General features: G+C 27.3%; 1 protein-coding gene across 1 annotated transcript in view; it reads right to left on the bottom strand.

Moving 5' to 3' along the window:
* LOC113547891 (BTB/POZ domain-containing protein 6-like) overlaps positions 1–19225 on the bottom strand; it is a 29352-nt gene extending 10127 nt beyond the window's left edge. Inside the window, exon 1 of the mRNA XM_026948465.1 lies at positions 18498–19225. Within this exon, the coding sequence (XP_026804266.1) occupies positions 18498–19206 (709 nt within the window). The 5' untranslated portion in view covers positions 19207–19225. The remainder of the gene's footprint in view (positions 1–18497) is intronic.
* Between the last annotated feature and the right edge of the window lie 245 nt (positions 19226–19470).

Raw genomic sequence — 19470 nt, 5'->3', positions numbered from 1 at the left:
ACAGTGATGTCCATTGTCCATCATATAAACGAACTGTGCAAAATATAATTGAGTATTTGAGTATACTTATATTCAGGTAGTTCGTAAGCAAAAACGCCATAAGTCACCGTAGAACGGATTTGAGAAAAACGTGTTTTTGTATTTTGTATTTTCTTAAAATCATAATACTTTGTACATTATAATTATTTAAATATGATATAATATGTTTTTCTGTGTAATTGAAATAAATATGATTAAATTAATTTTCAACAAGATATTTTACTTTTCACGTTGCACCTTAGCATTGGTAAAAACTTTTGATACTTTGTTCCTAAGCAAAAATGCAGTAATTAATAATTTCTCAATTATTATATTTATTGGTAGATAATTATTTTTAAAGAATTCACAAAACAAAACTGTTATTTTCAAGCCAAAATGCCGTCAGTTATAATTTGTACTATATGTACTAAGATAAAGTGCCACATCTTCAGCAATACTTACGGCATTAGTGCTTAGTATAGTGTATTTGCGGCGTTATTACCTAGTACTCATGATTTTTTCTACGATTTACGGCATTTTAGTTACTTGATTGTTGCTTATGTTATATTTTTGGAGTAATATTTCAGACATTCGGCATATTCATCTACACAAGACTAATTTTACAATTATTTATTTGTTTTTACCTCATTTTTATTTCTTTGGGGACTTATGGCGTTTTTGCTTACGACCGCAGAATATAATAGTTATCGCTTTTTGTACGATGAAACTTGACTATTTAAAATTGGTTTTAGGAGAACCCTTTATATCAGTTATACCCAGCGTTATTATTTTTTTTTTACGAAAAATCAAACATAAATTACATAAGATATTATAATTAGTAATTATACAGGTTTGTCAACCTCCTATAAGCTTATGCAACTTAACCTAGGTAGTTATGATTACTAATAAGTTATTATTATGATAATTATTTCATCGCGGCGTTATCCGTATATAATTGATAGGTTATTGTTAGCTGTCAGTCTGAACCTGTCAGTTGAAGTCGCGATCTGCGACAACGTACATGAAAATGTCGGAGAATATTGAAGTGATAACACTTAATTTTAGACATATTATGCTAACAATAATATACAACACTTTTAAAATTATACATGCGTATATGATATACATCTAAAAAATTACTTAAGTCGGTGGAGGTGTTTCAATAAAAAATGCGCTACTATGTTTACAAAAAATAATTATGACGTACTAGTTAAACTTAAAGGGAATCCTACAGCAGACAATAATGCTATCGATAGACGCCTAATTGACAAAAATAATATCAATTCATCCTGTTAGCGTAATGTAGTAGAAGATATAAATATGAGGCTCAAAAAAATTATTTTACGGGAAAATGGACAAGGTTTATGTACTAAAATTTCCGTTAAGTAGGTAGATCGTGTACCGTGTAAAAAAAATATGTACAAAAGCTGGCGAAAAATTCTTTTGGCTAATCCAACTTCTATACAATCTGTACATGACTTATTACGAGAAATGAACATTTTGACAATGCAAGGTGAATCATTTTTATCATTCAACGATGATCCAAAAATGTTTTAATTTTTTCACGTGAAAAAAATTTAAACTGTTATGTGATGTCCAAACTTAATACATAGATGGCACTCTTCAATACAGTGCTAGATTTTTTACTCAAATGTACATACAAATGGGCACTATAAAATTTTTGTAAATGTTTTTAAATGTTGTACATTTTTAGTAACATTTACTATTATTTATATTTTGAAAATTGAATAGAAGGTTCTTCATAAGCATTTCTTGCTGTAGCTCAAAAATCAAAGCATCATTTTTTTTTTTTATTGATATATTTGATCTTAAAGAAAAGGTAAAAAATGTATATTGAAAAAACAAATGGTAATGTGACAATGCAAGTATTTTCTAAACTTAAGTAAAATATAATATAATAAAAACTATTGTTACGTTAAGTGCGAAGGTGGTTGGTTTTGACATTTAGGTGCTGGACGGGAACTATGAAATGTCATTAAGGTCCTTGTAGGTCAAAAATTACATTATTATATTGTTAATTTGATGCTGTGATTATGCGAAACAAATATAGGTGGGCACTATATATTATATTTTTTCTCGGTGGGTGATAATCAAGTTCATTATTATATGTTAGACATTTTTAAATTATGAGAAGTTAGAAGTAATAATTTATAAATATTAGATACAATATGAATATTATTCTATATAATATATTATGGAAAATAATTAAATTTGACACCTTTCATACTTAAACACACTTTATATAAGTTACAATTACAGAGCTAAACAATATAGACAGAAAGAAAAGTATTTTTACAACTACTTACATATATCGTGTTTACAATGTATTAATAATATGCAGTTTTCTGTATTATGTATTATAAGTATTTATAATTGGTATTTTTACCATTTCTTTTTATTGGCTCAACGTTTATTCGCAATTAATTCACAGAAGGTCAATTAATTTATTATAAATATACCTACTATCAGTACTACATATTTATAATTATAATTTTTATTGTAATTTATGAGTAAGTGTTACCACTTACCTTTGGTAATTATATATCATTAAACATTATTTATAGCAATATTTCAACTATACAATATAAATTATAAACTATAAATTACAGTATAGCACATTAAGTACTACTATATGTAGAAGATGAGTAATTTTCAATACAATTACTACTCGTATATCTATATCAATTTTGCCTGCTAAGTTTAAATATTAAAATTTTTAAATTAAATTTATTTTGAATGCATTTTTTTATTTATTTAAATTTTTGGTCGAATTTTGAGGGTGAAGTTCAATAAAAACGATGAAGGAGATGAAAATATAATGCAGTGGTTTAGTCAATCACTATTGACTATTATTATTGACTATTGATATAGAAGTCGTATAAACATTTTATCGGAAAGTCAAAAATTATAAAATAAAATTTATACACATATTATATTATACCTATATACGTATTATTATGATTGATTTTATTATACTTCATAATTTTTTTTTTTATTATGGTTGTATTATACTCATATCTGGTTAAACGACTTTATGGTTTATGTCAGTTATTTAAATGTTTTGAATATAAACCATTTCTCTTGAAATTTCTATTAAAATAAAGAAAATTAAGCAATGTGTAGGTAGGTATCTAATTTTATTTAATTATTTGAATATCCGAATAGAGTATGAAATTTATATACATAAAATGTGTATGTTCGGACCATTAGGACCACGGATCATAATTGAAAAGAAAACTTAATTATAATATTATCATAAGGCCTATAACTATAATTATTTGCTGGTACGTTCGTTTTACCACGATTTAACAATGAAACTATGCAATTGCAATAATAATAATACAATATAATATATATTATCATAAGGTACCACAAATAAAAAATTCGATCTTTACAATGTTTATCTTATATACCTAATATTATATAATTTCACGTCACGTATATTCGTATATAAACAGTCATCGAAGACAAACACGCACGTTAACAGCTATGGATGATACATTGATACAATGTTGTAATAAATTATACATCGGGTATATCGCTCATGGGTTGACTTGACAATGTACACATTTTTCGGGATTCTGGAAATGATTTTACGTGAACATTTTTTAAAGGCTTTTTTTTCTCTAAAACCAATATTTTTTCCAAGAGTAATTTTTAGCACATTTTATTCGATTTAAATTTATTCAATTTGATCTTTCAAATTCAAAAATTTCGGTTTACTGTTTTAACCATAGGAAACAAATCAAGTACATCGTAATTACTAATTTCGTACTAGACCATATTTGTACATACTTGCAGAAAATGTTGGTGTACGAGTACAAGTACAACTACTAATAATAAATGTATATAATATTATATACTTATTTTTATTTTACTGTGACCTAATTACTGCGATTTATTAGTCTAGTATTATGTTTATTAAATATTTATAAATGGTCAGAATGTAATTTTTCTTCGATTTATTATTACTTACTATACAGTGTTGCATTTATTTTATAGTAAGCATGTAATATTATAATTTATAGTATAACTATAACCATTGAGTGAGTATATAGTTGGACAATTTTATTCATTTTTCCAAGCGTTTTATAATAATATACAATTATTTATTTTGAACAACTTACCTAAGCGCGCGGTTCGTATTATGTAACATACTTCAACGCAATAGTACTATTATTGTTATTAGGTATTATTATTATTATTATTTTTTATCAGTCTCTTGGTTTGTGAGACAATTATTTTATCACGCCGCATTTTCTCGACAAAGTGTCGATATTTCGAGTTAAATCGATTGCTTGCGAAATAAGTCGATTATAGCGTATTGTTATTATACAATTATGAGGATATAGTTTGCGTCGAGCATTTTGGAGGAAGCGTATCGGATCGCAACACAATGAGCGGAAGACAATTTTTAGGCGTTTATGACGCATATCAAACTATAGCCGTAGGGTGATTGTGGAATGTGTTCCGTTCCGATTCAATAAATCGTACAACAACGATAGGTGCCAATCACGACGATTTATATTTTTGACCGACTGATAAACGAAAGGGTTGCGATTTATTGAAATAATCACATCGTGATGCGTCAGGTCTTGATTTACAAATCCACAAGCGCTATCCAAGATTAAATAACATACCCCGACTTTCACACACACAAGCATATTAGGTACCATATATCATGCATTAATAGTAAAATTTCAATATGAATCGTTTTGATATGGGTATATACAGTACATAGCATATTGACGTGGTACGTTTTGTATAAATCATTTTTATTAATCGAAAATTTGGACCCGTTTCATTTTCTTCCAAATATTTAATACATCATAATATTATTATTTTTCTTTACTGTCAACGGCGGGTATACTCACCTCCTCTTATACATTGAGCCCTACGAAAATGTCCTATCTGCCAACGCGTAAATAAACATCGACCTACAGCTTTCATATTGTGTTTATTTATCCGAGAATTTCATACACCTTGGTATATATTCACGTAGTATAACTATATCATACGAAATACGCGTTGTTGGAAATAATATTTGTTCATATTTTTTTATGTACCATACTCAAATATCTATATCGACTTTCAATAACCGCTGTCGAGCTGAAAAGAAATCACGAGTGTTGAGAATCTATATAATATATTATATTATAATGTGTTCTGTGGCTGAAGTAGGAGTGTAGTATATTAATACTATGCTGCAATGTTGCCATAGCAATATAACTTAACAGTAATAGCAGATATAATAATATATAATATTATATGTATATATTTATATATTATTGTATATAGTTAATGAAAGTTATATTTTTTATTTATATAATTTACTATATTAGGACCTATATTAAGGCTTTAACTATAATTTATTTATCTTCAATGAGTTTATATTAAGAGTTTACCACAAATCACAATAAATGCACCATGTGAAGCATTTGCTTAGGTAATGAATTACGTATGAGTTATAAATTATAATTAATTAATAACGTCGTGGATCGCACCATCGTAGTACACATACAATTAGATAATTATAAATACAAATTTATTGACTACATTTCTAACTTAATTTTAACGAATAATTTAGTACTTGTTATTTGCAAACAATAATGGTAAACCAATTGCTAATGATGTTAACATTTTGAAATTAGGATTAGTATAGAGTGCCGATTATATATTTTCATAAATTGATTGCAAACAATAATTGTTTTCTATTAAAATTTAAGTTATTACATTACTATATTATTTGTAAATGCATATATTACCGATAACACTATGGACCTATGGTTATGATACTTTGTAATATTATAGATTTATCTGTAATATTGTGTAAATATAAGCAATAATCTATATTAATAATTTCATCATTCAGTATTGAAACACTAGATAATATTATAAGCTTTAAACTTTTTTGTAATATTCGATGCTCATTATTTGTATTCTCTCCGAAAACTACTGTCTTGTAAACTCCAAATAAATTATCACTAAGAAAGGAATTATAATTGAATAAATTTGATGAGATGCCAAATTTAAATTAGTTTTTATTACAAATAGTTAAATCCTGAAGTTAATTTATTACAGGGCATCATACCAATAAAAATATATTAACATTATACTTAATTATAAGTATTTTAGACGTATGATTTTTATATTTTAATATAAATTTAAAATCAAGTAATCTAATTTATTTTTCACATATAGGTACCTATAGTATTATGAATTAAAGATATTTGTTTGGTATGTTCAAATATATAATTATGTTTAATGATATAAATTTAAATACGTTTGATGATTTTGTTCGCCCTAGAGAATCATTAAAATTTACCATAAACAGTTTAATTTTTAACCAGAACTGCATCTGTCTACATAGTACACATTGTACAACCTTCGATAACTGTGATAAATTATATGGGAAATCTAAATTCTAAAATGGGGCGTAACTAATGATAGAAAAAAACAACACTATGGGCTATATTAAATATTACAAAATGTATTATTGGCGTATGCTGTATGCATTGTAATTTGATTTATACACGGCATATTATAATATAATAATTATCATTGTGTATTTAAAACAGATGACGTCAGAATCCCAGAAATTATATTATTTATACGCCATCTAAATTTTTTAAAAATATATTTTTTTAGCTATATTATGACAGAGACATAAATCCCAGGTTAATGTTTGCGAACGCGCATTATTGCTACTACTTATAGACAATGAATGGGTAAGTACTAGGTACGAGCATGTAAATTGCATAATGTTTGCAATTGCAGCATTCGATTTGGGTATACGACGTGTGTATTTGTATATATATATAAGTAATGTATTGTACACATAATACATTATACGTTGGTATAATATTACCTATAAAATGATTGCTTCATATATATTTCTGTATATATACTTGTAATGTAGCTACAATTTATTATTTATTTTATTTTTTTTTAGACATTTGTTCCGAAAGAAAGGAGTTATCCTCTGCAAAACGGTATAATGCGCGCGCGCGTTGGCCGATTCGACCACGAAAACGTAGGAACAGGTTTGGTATATAATATTATAGTAGGTATCGTGTACGGGTAAACGGTATAACCTAATTACAGCATCGATTAGACAAGCGTATGGTTAACGGCGATCGGCCAGCGTTTTTCTCCGATAACCGCGACTCTGCGCTGTCAGTTCTGCACGTCTACGCGTATTTTACGCGTTCTGCGGGTATATTTAATATTGCAATAATATAATATACTATATTATATTATGATAACCAACAGAAACGCGAAAATATATTTTGTGAGAAGTGCGAGAGGCTAAAGTCTCCGCGATTTCAGCTCAATATAGAAGTTAATAAATATGCATTTGTTGTTTGACGAAATTGCAAAATTTTCTAACGATTCTTAGTGAATTTATTTATGTTTCACAATCATATCAGTTATTATGATGTACTCTATATTGAAGCGTTGATGTGCACTGAACGTGTGTAATTACGAGCTTATAATATTATAATAATTAATAAGTATATCGTTGTCCGTGGTACTTATATGTTATAAGTCGTATCGCAAAGTTAATCAAAAATAAATGCCACAGAAAAAAAATGAGATCGAAATCATCGAATTCATAGACAGTGGACAACATAGAGGCATGCGTATAATACCAGACGAGGCTCTTGAACGTTTTTAAGTGAATAAATTAAACTCATGTTTTCATCATCGGTCACCGGTCAGTTATTGACCAACACACTTGTTGTACATTTTTATTATAGTCTGTCCTTGCAAATAGGTACCTAACCTAATGAGACGAGTGGATTTTTTTAGTGAAATGTTATATTAAGTATTTAAGCGGATGCCAAATCCACATGTGGTATCTCCGTCTTGCACACATGTATAGCTTAGACAATTTGAGTTCAGCTGAATCAATATTGAGTTATTGGCTTTCATACACTTCAGCTTCAGTGAATTGACCTATTATCTGACTTAAAGTTAAGAATATTATCTAGAACACCTCATAGGATTTCATGGAAACATTGATATTTTATTTTTAAAAAGTAAATCATAATTCGCTTTAAAATATAATTATATATCAAAGTCTATGAGATGTCCTGGATAATATTCTTACCTTTAAAATTTATTACAGTCAATTTATTTGAAATTTAAAGCGTATAACACAAATGTTGCACTTATATTTGCATCGCACAGATATAAAGGGTGTCTTCTTAAGTCATAGTCATTATTTGTTTGATACTTAGGTACTATTCGTATTTATATTTTATCATATGATTTATATAATGTGCTTTTCGAATACATACATTGATAAATTTATGATTCTACATGTTTAAATAATACCTATGTATATTATGGACGTATACGATAGGTAATACATATTTATACTTTAATTTTGAAAAATGTTCATTATTTTTATTCATTTAATTTTTTAAATATTTTTATCTATAATTATTCATGATAATATAATACGAATTTAAACAAATAACAAACACAAATAATGTAATAGCAATGAGTGAATATGATATATTGTATACAAGCTACAACGAGTTATTATGAAATCAATAAATTGAATGAAGTATGTTATTTATTTGCATAAATCGTATACCGTATTGCATATATGTTAACTAATTAATAATTAATGCTATAAAATTGAACAGACAAGATTTATCGAATGAATTGATGAAAATGTTGAATCCATTGTATGGCCTTCGTATACCAGTGATAATAGCGGCAACACCTACTTTTGCTCTCATTTTGAGAGTTCACGATAGTTGTCACAGTAATAATTGATTTAATAATTGGGTAGGCACTTACCGGCTACCTTTATTCTAATAAAGTGTATTCAGGTTTCAGGTTTCAGATCAGCGTAAGACGGGAAAAACGTTGTACTAAAACACGAATTTGATTGTTCAAAAAAAATGTGTGTTTCATCACCTATACTCATATGTTAAAATTATGTTATAATTAATTATCATAATATAAATTATAATGTTTAACATTTTTAAAAATTAGACATAATGACCACCAATTAGTTTTAATTAGCCAACTCAAAATATAATAATATAATATTAAAGGCATTTAATTTTTTCAAATAACAATCATTATATTACGAATAAAAAAAAAAACAACCAGCCGAATATGGCTGAACAATAAACAGTGAACACTAACTCTCATTTGACATTTCGGTTTAATATATAATTATAGTTGCGTTAAGTATTTATTACTTTGTATAATATATATACTATACTATACTATCACTGTAGTCGAAGAATCTTTGAAAATATTTTGATCTGTTGCATTTTAAAGGTTAACATGACACGCTCTTGCTTAATATTTTCAGTTAGTTTCTATAGGTCTCCCCTATTGCTTAGACTTCATTAACAAATTACAATATGATTTACTAATCATGTTCAACCTGTCTTTTCTTCTTCAATAATGCTGTTATCAAAATATAATTTTGAGAACTTTTAAATATGCTTAAAGACTTTATTTTAAAAAAATGTTTAGATTTTTTGTATTATTTAAGAGGTTCTTAAACAAGGTTGCACAAGACTAAACTATTGATATAACAAAAATGTGTCCATAAAAAGAGACCCTAAAAAAATAAATAAGAATACCATTATAGGTAAGTCTAAAAATGAATTTAATAAAATCAAAATATATTTGATAAAACAATTCAACTTATATAATGATTAAAATCTCTCATTTACAGATCTAAAACTTGTATGAATAATATAAATATTTTTATATATATATAATTTTCTAAGTTTCAGTTTTATAATTTAACTCTGCTTAAACAATTTAAATTCTTTAGTAAAAGATTATTGAGACTAAATTTAGTTATTTATTATGGTTCAAGGTAGATATATGCATGTCGTTCGTTGTGTAATATGTAATTTATTTTATGAAATTTGAAATTCATATCTTTTTCATCATCTCAGCATCTACAATACAATAATTTGTACAATAGTTTTATTTTGTTAAATTTCTTATAGTTATAAATTACATATTTATTTGGAAATAACTACTTTATTGAATGAACTATAATAAAAAATGACATTGCAGTTTAAACATTAAATGCCTATATTTTATATAATAAAAATATTTAAACGTAGATATATTTTTAAAAATTACGCTAATTATTTATAATATGTATTAAATGGTTTTCCATATTTATTTATAATTTGTATGATATACTGAATAATATTTATTATGGATAGGATATTAGAAGAAAATAATTTACATTATGATAGTTACAAATATTGTGTACCTATATAATAATATTTATGTGTATTCTATACCTATATATACTTTTAAATGTTTATAGTAAAATAGTTTAGAGTGTTTAGACGTTTTACGATTCATCACTAGTGAGTGGTTTTATTTGCGAAGTTGTAGTTGTTCAAGACTGAAAAAGGAAACTATTTATTTTAACTAATTGAAATTAATTTAAAGTTAAAAGTTACCTTTCAACTATTATTTACTTCTATAATATTAAAGCTAAAATTTAAAATGTAATACTTAATTGAGTAATTGACCAACAAGTACAAGTTTGGTAAGAAGTAACCTATTTATATTTATATTTTATGAAATCATATTTGAATACCCTATGCTACCAAGGTCCAAGTCCACCAAATAGTCTGCAATAATAGTCATAATATCATAAAAATACACACATGTATATTTTATACATAATATTAGAACCCTGTGCGAAGAAGAAAATTTATCAACACTAGGATTTACATATAAGGCACTTTAATCAGCATTTGATAATTAATAATAAGATTTTTTTTTTATTTAATTGCTACCTATTTATTAAAAACCAAATTTATTTAAATAAATTAAAATTTAATTCAAAGTTGAATTGTTCTTCAAAAGCCAGTATTTAAATTTGTCCTGTTTTTATTTTTGTAATTTTATCTTTGTTTATAGTTACGTAGTTCAGGCGATAGAGTTGCTTAGATGACTGTAAGGTTGTTTTAATGATATTTACTCAAACTATGTGGTAGTGGTGTCCCTGGTGACAATGAACTGAATATTATTATACTTAGTGATTGGAGAATAACCTGTAAATATGTCCAAGTGGGTCAGTGTTTGTATATTTAGTTCTTACTGTAATACATGTAAGTGTTAAAGCAATATATGATCTGTGTATAATTTTCAGTAGTTTTATTCATAAAAATCATAAAATATAAAGTTAATAAATAACCGAGTTTATGATAATAATTACACAAAATACTATATAATAGTATGCATAAAAATGATAACTTAATTTTATGATATTATATATTCAACAAAAGTAATACTACTCGTATTGATGACAATTCTTTGATAATATACTGACAGTTATTATATACGAATGCAAAACTGTTGGATTTTATTTTCAAACTTATTTCCAAATAATTTCAATATCACATCAATATAAATAAGTTAATATGTAAGTAATAATAATTTATTTTACGTATATTGAATTTATATGTCATCCATTCTATTGCAACCAACAGATTTTATTAAATTTTAAGGAGTAACCTATATTGGCTATATTATTATGTGTTATTTTATGGTGTACAAAATGATTTCAACGTCAATGACAATAATAATTCACAGGATTTAAATTTAATGCATAGCAAAATTTTACCTCTAGTATTTAAATGACGTTTAATATATGACTTAGCGAGTCAATCCATTATTTGCTTTTGGTAAATACGCGTCTTGATTGATAATAGAATATAATATTCTATCCATATTTACGAATAGGCCAACCACGTGAAACTATAATATAGAATAATCTACATTCATTAAACGAGTTTTTAATTTCTTACTAAACAACTGATTTCCGAGTTATTAAAATGTACCTATCAAATGTATGATTTGAATTTGGACAATCGAGATTTTCGAGAATATCTTCCGAAAACGAATCGTGCATTTCAACAATTTTAAGATATTTGAATACAGAATAAGTAGTAATTGCCTAAATACATTTTTGTCTATTTATGCTGACGTGATAAAAAAATAATTAAACCCGAAAAAAATACACTAAACCTAGTTAATACGATCTAGTTACTTGGTATATTTAATCGAGTTTTAGTTGTATAAATAAGTATTTATATATATAATTAAAAAAATTATAACATGGTGTTTAATTTTTTTTGTATTTAAATTTAACGAATAATATTGTATTTACAAGCAACTGTGTAGATTCTAGAGGATTCTTTATTCTAGAAAAATTGTTTTACCTTCTCTGTAAATAAGTTGATTATTTCTCATAAAGATATACAATATTATATATTACTATATTTATAAAAGAAAGGACAATTTCGAATACTATTATTATAATATCATATATTTTTCGCTGGTGATAATAGTTTATAACTAATAATTAATATATGTAAAATAATGTCGTTGGTTATTTTTTAAATTTAGCAATTTTCACTAATTATCAATATGAGTTATGTTACCTGATTACGTAATATTTTGCTGGGTAAGGACATTTAAAACTCAAAATGATAATCCAGTTTTGTTATATGTATTCAACAAGGTAAACATCTTAATCTATTTATGTATTAAATTTGTGTCATTTAAAAACCTTAGATTTTTTAAAAAATTATTGAAAATTGAAATCGGTCACTTATATATTTATGGTATATTTACTCGAATTTTAAGTAGGTATTTATACCTAATATTAATTAGGTACCAAATAAAAGGTACTACTAATGGCAATTACATTATTTCAACTTGTTTATTATAATTCGTATTATTAAGGGGGTGATAATTAAAAAATTATAATTTTGTAAGTGCATTGAAATAATTGTAAGTGCAATTGATAATCAAATTATCACATTACGTATAGTACAATGTTAACTGATATCTAACAAAAAAACGAAAGACACTAAACAGGCCGAAGAAATAAATCATTCAGTTTGAGTAATTAATTTAATATGATAAACTTACCTGTGTGTTTAAGTATATTTTAAAAATATTGAACTATTGTTTGATTGCTATTATTGAAATATCTCACCCGTAGACGGCTTTTTGAAATCTAAATGTAGTAGGTAAGTAATAATTAATAATAACACACTACAGCGTAATATTAAACGCGCGTTCTTTTTAATTTTAAAAAATATCTAATATATAAATATAAATACTTACAAATAATTTTATAACACATAATATAGATAGCCATAACTCATAATGAACACAATTATTATAATGAATACTTATATATATATATAGACAATATTTATAACCGAGTTGATATTGATATAGCAATATAGCATATGTTAATGTTGGATACAAAGGATGTATATTATTATTTATATTACCTTAGAATGAAAGCATTAGATGTAAGCATGAAATTGTCATAAAAAAAAGTAATATATTTGTTTACGTATAAAGAGTATTATTCACTATACATATAAAAATATAAATTATATAATAAATTGTTTTTGTATAACTAAGAAAACCTATAAGTATATATTTAGACACTTTTTCATCTTTTATTCTTTTCATTATTTGGTTAAAAGCGTTTGGTGAACATACTTTTTTTTTAAAAAAAATAATGGTTTTTATATTATGATTTATAAGAAAAATTTCTAAAATATTATAATTTATAATTTTTTCAGAACATACTTAGGGATTGTGTGAAATATTATTAAGTTATTACTGCAAATAATTATCGACCCTATACATAACTGTCCAAAAATAATTTAGAAGTAGGAAGGTTAATTGTAACCAAGTTGTATTTATACTAAGCAGTAAAGAATACATATTTTTAATTGAATTCGAAATCACTTTAAAAGTAATTTTTCATATCATTAAAATTATGGTAAACATTTATTTATAAACATTTACAAATAATTCAGCTAATAAAAAAAAAATATTAATATTTTTGAGTATTTTATATGATTGAAAAGAATTTAAGAGAATGGTATTGGTTTTACAATAATATGTGTATTTTATTTGTTCTTTAATACACAAAATTGATCGTAATTTCTGGTGAAAATGTAATCTAATTTTCACCTTGGGGTGTCCAAAGTTAGGAAATTCTAACTAATTTTCTAAATAACTGTGAAAAAAAAAATCACAGAAAAACGAAAATAATTGCGCAAACATTTTAAAACAAATTGATTTTATTTTTTTATTGCAATTCAATAAATTTAAAAATATTAAATGTAGAAAGTTTATACAAATTGGTATAACTCAAGTATTATAATTTTCAATTTTATATTCAAAATGGTATTATCAAATTATTTAGACTTATTTTGTGCTATTTAGAGACATTGGAAATATCTAATAAATATTAATAGTATTTGTTAGTCTAATACAATGAAAGTTCTAGTGAGTTATTCTTATCGAAATTTAAAAATATGAAAATTTCGTAGGTAATACCTATGCAAAACTTTTTTAGTATTAAGTTAGAATTTAAACGATAAATAACGATTTTTACTGAATAAAATTTAATTATTTCATTGTAATTCGAAAAGGATAAAATGTATAATAATATGCATCTTTTCACCAACGCGTATATTAACATTTTTTATTCGTTATTTAATAATTTAAATTTATGTAATAATAAGTATAATAAATACCATATACCTATATTCAAACTATTTTATGATACTGTTGGTATTGACTTACTTTACAAATTATAAATGATGTGTTTTGCAAAAATTCATACGACTTATCAAATTAAGAAAATAATCATAATAATATAAATATAGCATCATTTATAATTATAAATAAATACTGATTCATCCGTTTTGGTATAAAATCTTTTTTCTTTTATAATGATTTATTATTGAAATTAGTTAAAAATGTACGCTTAACATTTCTAGAATTTAGTACATCGTTAGACAACTTTAATTATTAATTTATTCAAAGTATATCCGCTTTTATAATAATTGTTTCTATTAAAATTAAATTACATTTCGTAGTATGTTTATAATTTATTTTATTGACTATGGTAGTAAATATAATTTTTAATAGTAAATATTTTATACATCTAAATTTGATTATAAATGGTATGTGTTATAATTTTTATCAAAGCTAAATTTATACATATTATATATTTAAATAGTATAAAATATAAGGTATATTAATTTATTCAGTTATTGTTTTTTTTTAAATTTTTCAAATCGCAATACTTTTCACGGAAGTTTAAAAAATTTTTATTGACACTTTTTGGTTAGAATAAAGCTCCAAAAAGTTGCATGTAGCATTTTTATTATAAATAAATAATTTATTTATAGGGTACCTTTGAATAACTTATTTTTAACGTTTTAGATAGTTTCCTTAACCATGAGAAAAATCATAAAAAGGTGAAAACTGCGATAAATGTTGAAGGAAGTGTGGTTTTAAATTTTAAATTAAGCTCAAATCAGAATCATTTTTTTGAATTCAATGGTTTATAGTGGTTTATACATTCAAATTTATAATAATACATCATACATCACCAAAATTGGGTTTTGTAATATATAAATATTCTGCTGTCTTGTGCTTTTTTTTTACATCACACAAAAAAATGTATTTTATAATTTGTCGTATAAAAATACGAATATATAGGTATTTCTTCGTATGTAATATTAAAATATTCACTTTAATAATTTTTGTTTAATATTATGAGTTTATACTATTATACTGTAGTATGATTTAAAATTACGGCGATTATTTCCCAACTACTTTTTATGATAATAATATCATATTAATAAAAACCCACAAAGCTGTACTTTGTAAAATTGTCATTTATTGTTTATAGTTACTTATAAATTATAATTTTATTTTAAATACTTTTAAGTTATAAATTTATTTAATCTTTATTTTTTTATAGATCAAGTTATATACTATTGTTTGTTTCGATTTAAACGTTATGCTTATTTTTATTATCTTTTTATTGATAAAATGTTTTTAATAATATGTTAGTACACAATATTCAAGTATCGTTTTTTTCACTAATCAAAATATCACTTGAAGATTATTATTTTTAAACTATTGTATTCCTTGATCAAGATTTGTCAAGAACATAGTGTAATTTAAATAATAAGCTTTATTAACATTAAAATGATTGTCAATGAATATTTATAATATGTATCCTTTATTCCTTTAACAAAATATTATAATGTAAATATTTGTTAGTTTATCACCAAAAACGGTTTCCATTATGACATAACCATATACTTTATAGGTTATTATTTATTATTAAACTTAACTTTTTGAATTAATTAATGGGTGTTTATAGATTTTCTGAGATAATATGTATTTTAATATAATATAAAGTTTTGTATTGCGTAAAAATACTTTTAAAACAAAATTATACAAGGTTGCGCGCCCACGTTAGGTATTAATGAGGTGTACGTGAGGCACAGTGCTGGAAAATTTGAATGGGCTATCGACAGAGGTGAACTATCGATTTTGGTAATTAATTTTAATCTATCAATATTTATAATTTTTAAAAATGGCACAAACATAATAAACACTAGGTCCAATATTACGTTTATTTTCTATTATTGTAAAACCATATTTATAAGGACTATTATCCTTAGTATAGACATTTTAATAACTAAAAGCTCCTAGTTCGATTTTGAATTGGGGACAATTTAGAGATAAAAAATTATTCATTCAATAATTTTCAGTAAAAGGGGGAATTTTCATTTAAAGAATAAGAGTATCACTATATGACACTCCTTATTAATAATACAAAAAAATCTCAAGAATTTGAAAATATGGTATTCAATTAAGCGTATTTAAGTGTAGTTTCAAAATTCAGAATTTGAATAAATCTGTTATTAAATACTCATTCTCGATGACCGTGTATATAATATGAATACGTTTACCGCTACCGTTACACACTTGTACAGTTACATTACGCGTCACAAACAATTAAACGGCGCAGACCACTCAGACATTAATTTAAAATTCGTCATATAATATTATACACGACAATAGATGTACAGATAAAACTGTCGCGTTTTACACAATATAATGTATCGCGTGTGACCTACTAGTCTGTTTTCGCGTCTTTGAAAATTTTCGTCCATCGATTATTGTTTATCGATAGTCACACACACGCGTTATATTATGCGAATATTGTGTGCGTCGAGAATAATAACATAACAATAATACTACTAACGGACCAACTATATAATAATAGGGTCGACGATATGGTGGAATTTTTTCGTTTCTATACAGTGATGTTTTATCGACTACGACTACTGCTATAATATAATATTATACTATATAATAATGTAATACACGACGAGAGGAATAAATGCCATGTGCAAACGCATATAATATATTGCCAACGTAGCGAAGCGTCAAACTATATAGTTTAGTTCTCGATATGAAGAATAGCAATATCTGACTCTCAACTTAAGTTTTATAAAATATTAATAAGTAGATCGAGGATTACGATGCACTTTGCATTTTTTTTTGAAGCCCGTTTTATAATATGATGTTTCATATATTTCTAAAGCAGAATATGCAATTTTTAGTTTGACTTTTTGACAATTTTCGTTTTTAAGTTCGTTTTTTTCATTTTTAGGGTACCTATCTAATTATTCTAAAATCCAGATTTTTACTAAAAAACCATGCAACTTAAAAATCAAGATCACGTGTGGCGACGGAAAATTAAATAAGAATGCATTTTTTTCTGATTAAAATTCTACGCAGGTGATTTGAAATCGTGTAATTTTGTAAAACGTTTTTTTTTTTACATTTAATAACAGTAATTTTATGTTCAAAAATTGTTCAAGATAAAAAAAAAGTAAAGAGCATTATATTTATATGGTTGCATTTTTTTAATTTTTTTTATAGGGCATTAGTACATTACATTCCCAGCTCTAGTAATGAGGAAATTTCTGCAGTACAGTGACCTAATATACCTATTAAGATCATCTTACAATTTATGAATCTTCTGGATAAGCTTCAAAACGTTTCGCGATCTATATTTATCCCGCCACCGAATCGAGAACACTAACACAATCGATTTGGTATCATCATTTTTATGCAAAATTATTTACCATCAGCTAACGCAATAATGAATGTCGCTCGATTATCATTTAAACAACATAATTTTATTTCACTGATGAATTTAATTGTTTTTTCTTTAATACAAATGAGAAGAAGTAAGTGCATAGCCAATGCAAAAAGATTATTAACATGTATTTCAATTAAAGACGATTTAGATATTAGACGCTCAGATAATTCGGAAGAATTGATATTTAAGTACCTATATTCGTATATTAATGTGAAACAAATATCATATTATAATATCTGTATGGATTAGGGGAGTAAACATTTAGAAAGACAAAATACTTTTGTCAGTAGAGCGTGTTTCCCGAGGACAAACCTATGAAATGCAAAGAGCATCGACGGAAAAAAGCACGTTTACTGCAGCTTGCATCCGGCAAACGACCACCCTCCCCCTCTCGAGTGAGCTTTACGTTATTTCAATCGTAACGTACCTCTGCAACTGCCGCCGACTTCGGTGTCGTCGACCACCTCGACGATGTCGGTGCAGCTGTTGCGCCGGCGGCCGGCGGCCACGCTGCTCCGCCGGCTGTTGGTGCTGCTGTTGTAACTGCTACCGCAGCCGGAACTGCTGCGACGGGTCCGCGAACCGCCGGTGGACGGGGTGCTGGAGAACCGGCGGCCGGTTATGTAGGCGAACGGTTCGTCTTCCGAGTCGGTGTACCCGTCGTCCGTGTCGTCCTCGTCCATGCCGCGGTACTGGTCGTTGTCCGGCGTCGCGGAAGACACGGACGCGGCGGACGACGCGGACACGGGCGACACCGATCCGGATGGCGACGCGGACGACGACGACGACGACGACGCAACGCACGGCGCCCGGTGCGTCGACCGCGGTGACGACTGCAGAGACCCTATGGCGACCGGTCGCGCGGAACGTTCTCGGTCGCGCCGTTCCCGCTGCTGTCCCGGTTCCGGCGACGGCGGCAGTCCCTGTTGCGCCTGGAACAGCTCGTCCAGGATGCCCACGCTCCGCGCCACCGGTTCGTGCAGGTTGACCGCCACCAGCTGACCGCACTTGTACAAGAACAGCAGCCAGATGTCCGGCTGGGCCGTCAGACACCGGACAATGTACCGGCCCAGTTTCAACACGCCCGATGAACGTTGCCTCGCCGGCTGCATGTCATCCGGTCGCGCGCACCACATCGACGCGATTGAACGGCACCGGTGCTGACGATCGCACCGGCGGCCTCGTCTCACCGGGCCCGACCGATTTCTCAAGGTAGACCGCCTCGGCGGCGGCGTCGTTGCGATATCCCCTCCGCCGCCCGCTCGGCGGTCCGCCCGCGCCGCCTATTTCGGCGAACATTGTATTATGTAAATATAACAATAACGCTGCGGCTATAATGAGCGCGCGCTTGAGCAATACATTACACCGATTTGTCCGTACGTACACGAGCTGTCAATCGA

The sequence above is a fragment of the Rhopalosiphum maidis genome, chromosome 1 (assembly GCF_003676215.2).
Source record: "Rhopalosiphum maidis isolate BTI-1 chromosome 1, ASM367621v3, whole genome shotgun sequence".
Lineage (NCBI taxonomy): Eukaryota > Metazoa > Arthropoda > Insecta > Hemiptera > Aphididae > Rhopalosiphum > Rhopalosiphum maidis.
Note: the sequence above shows the minus strand (reverse complement) of the source record. Positions and strands in the feature narration are given on the sequence as shown.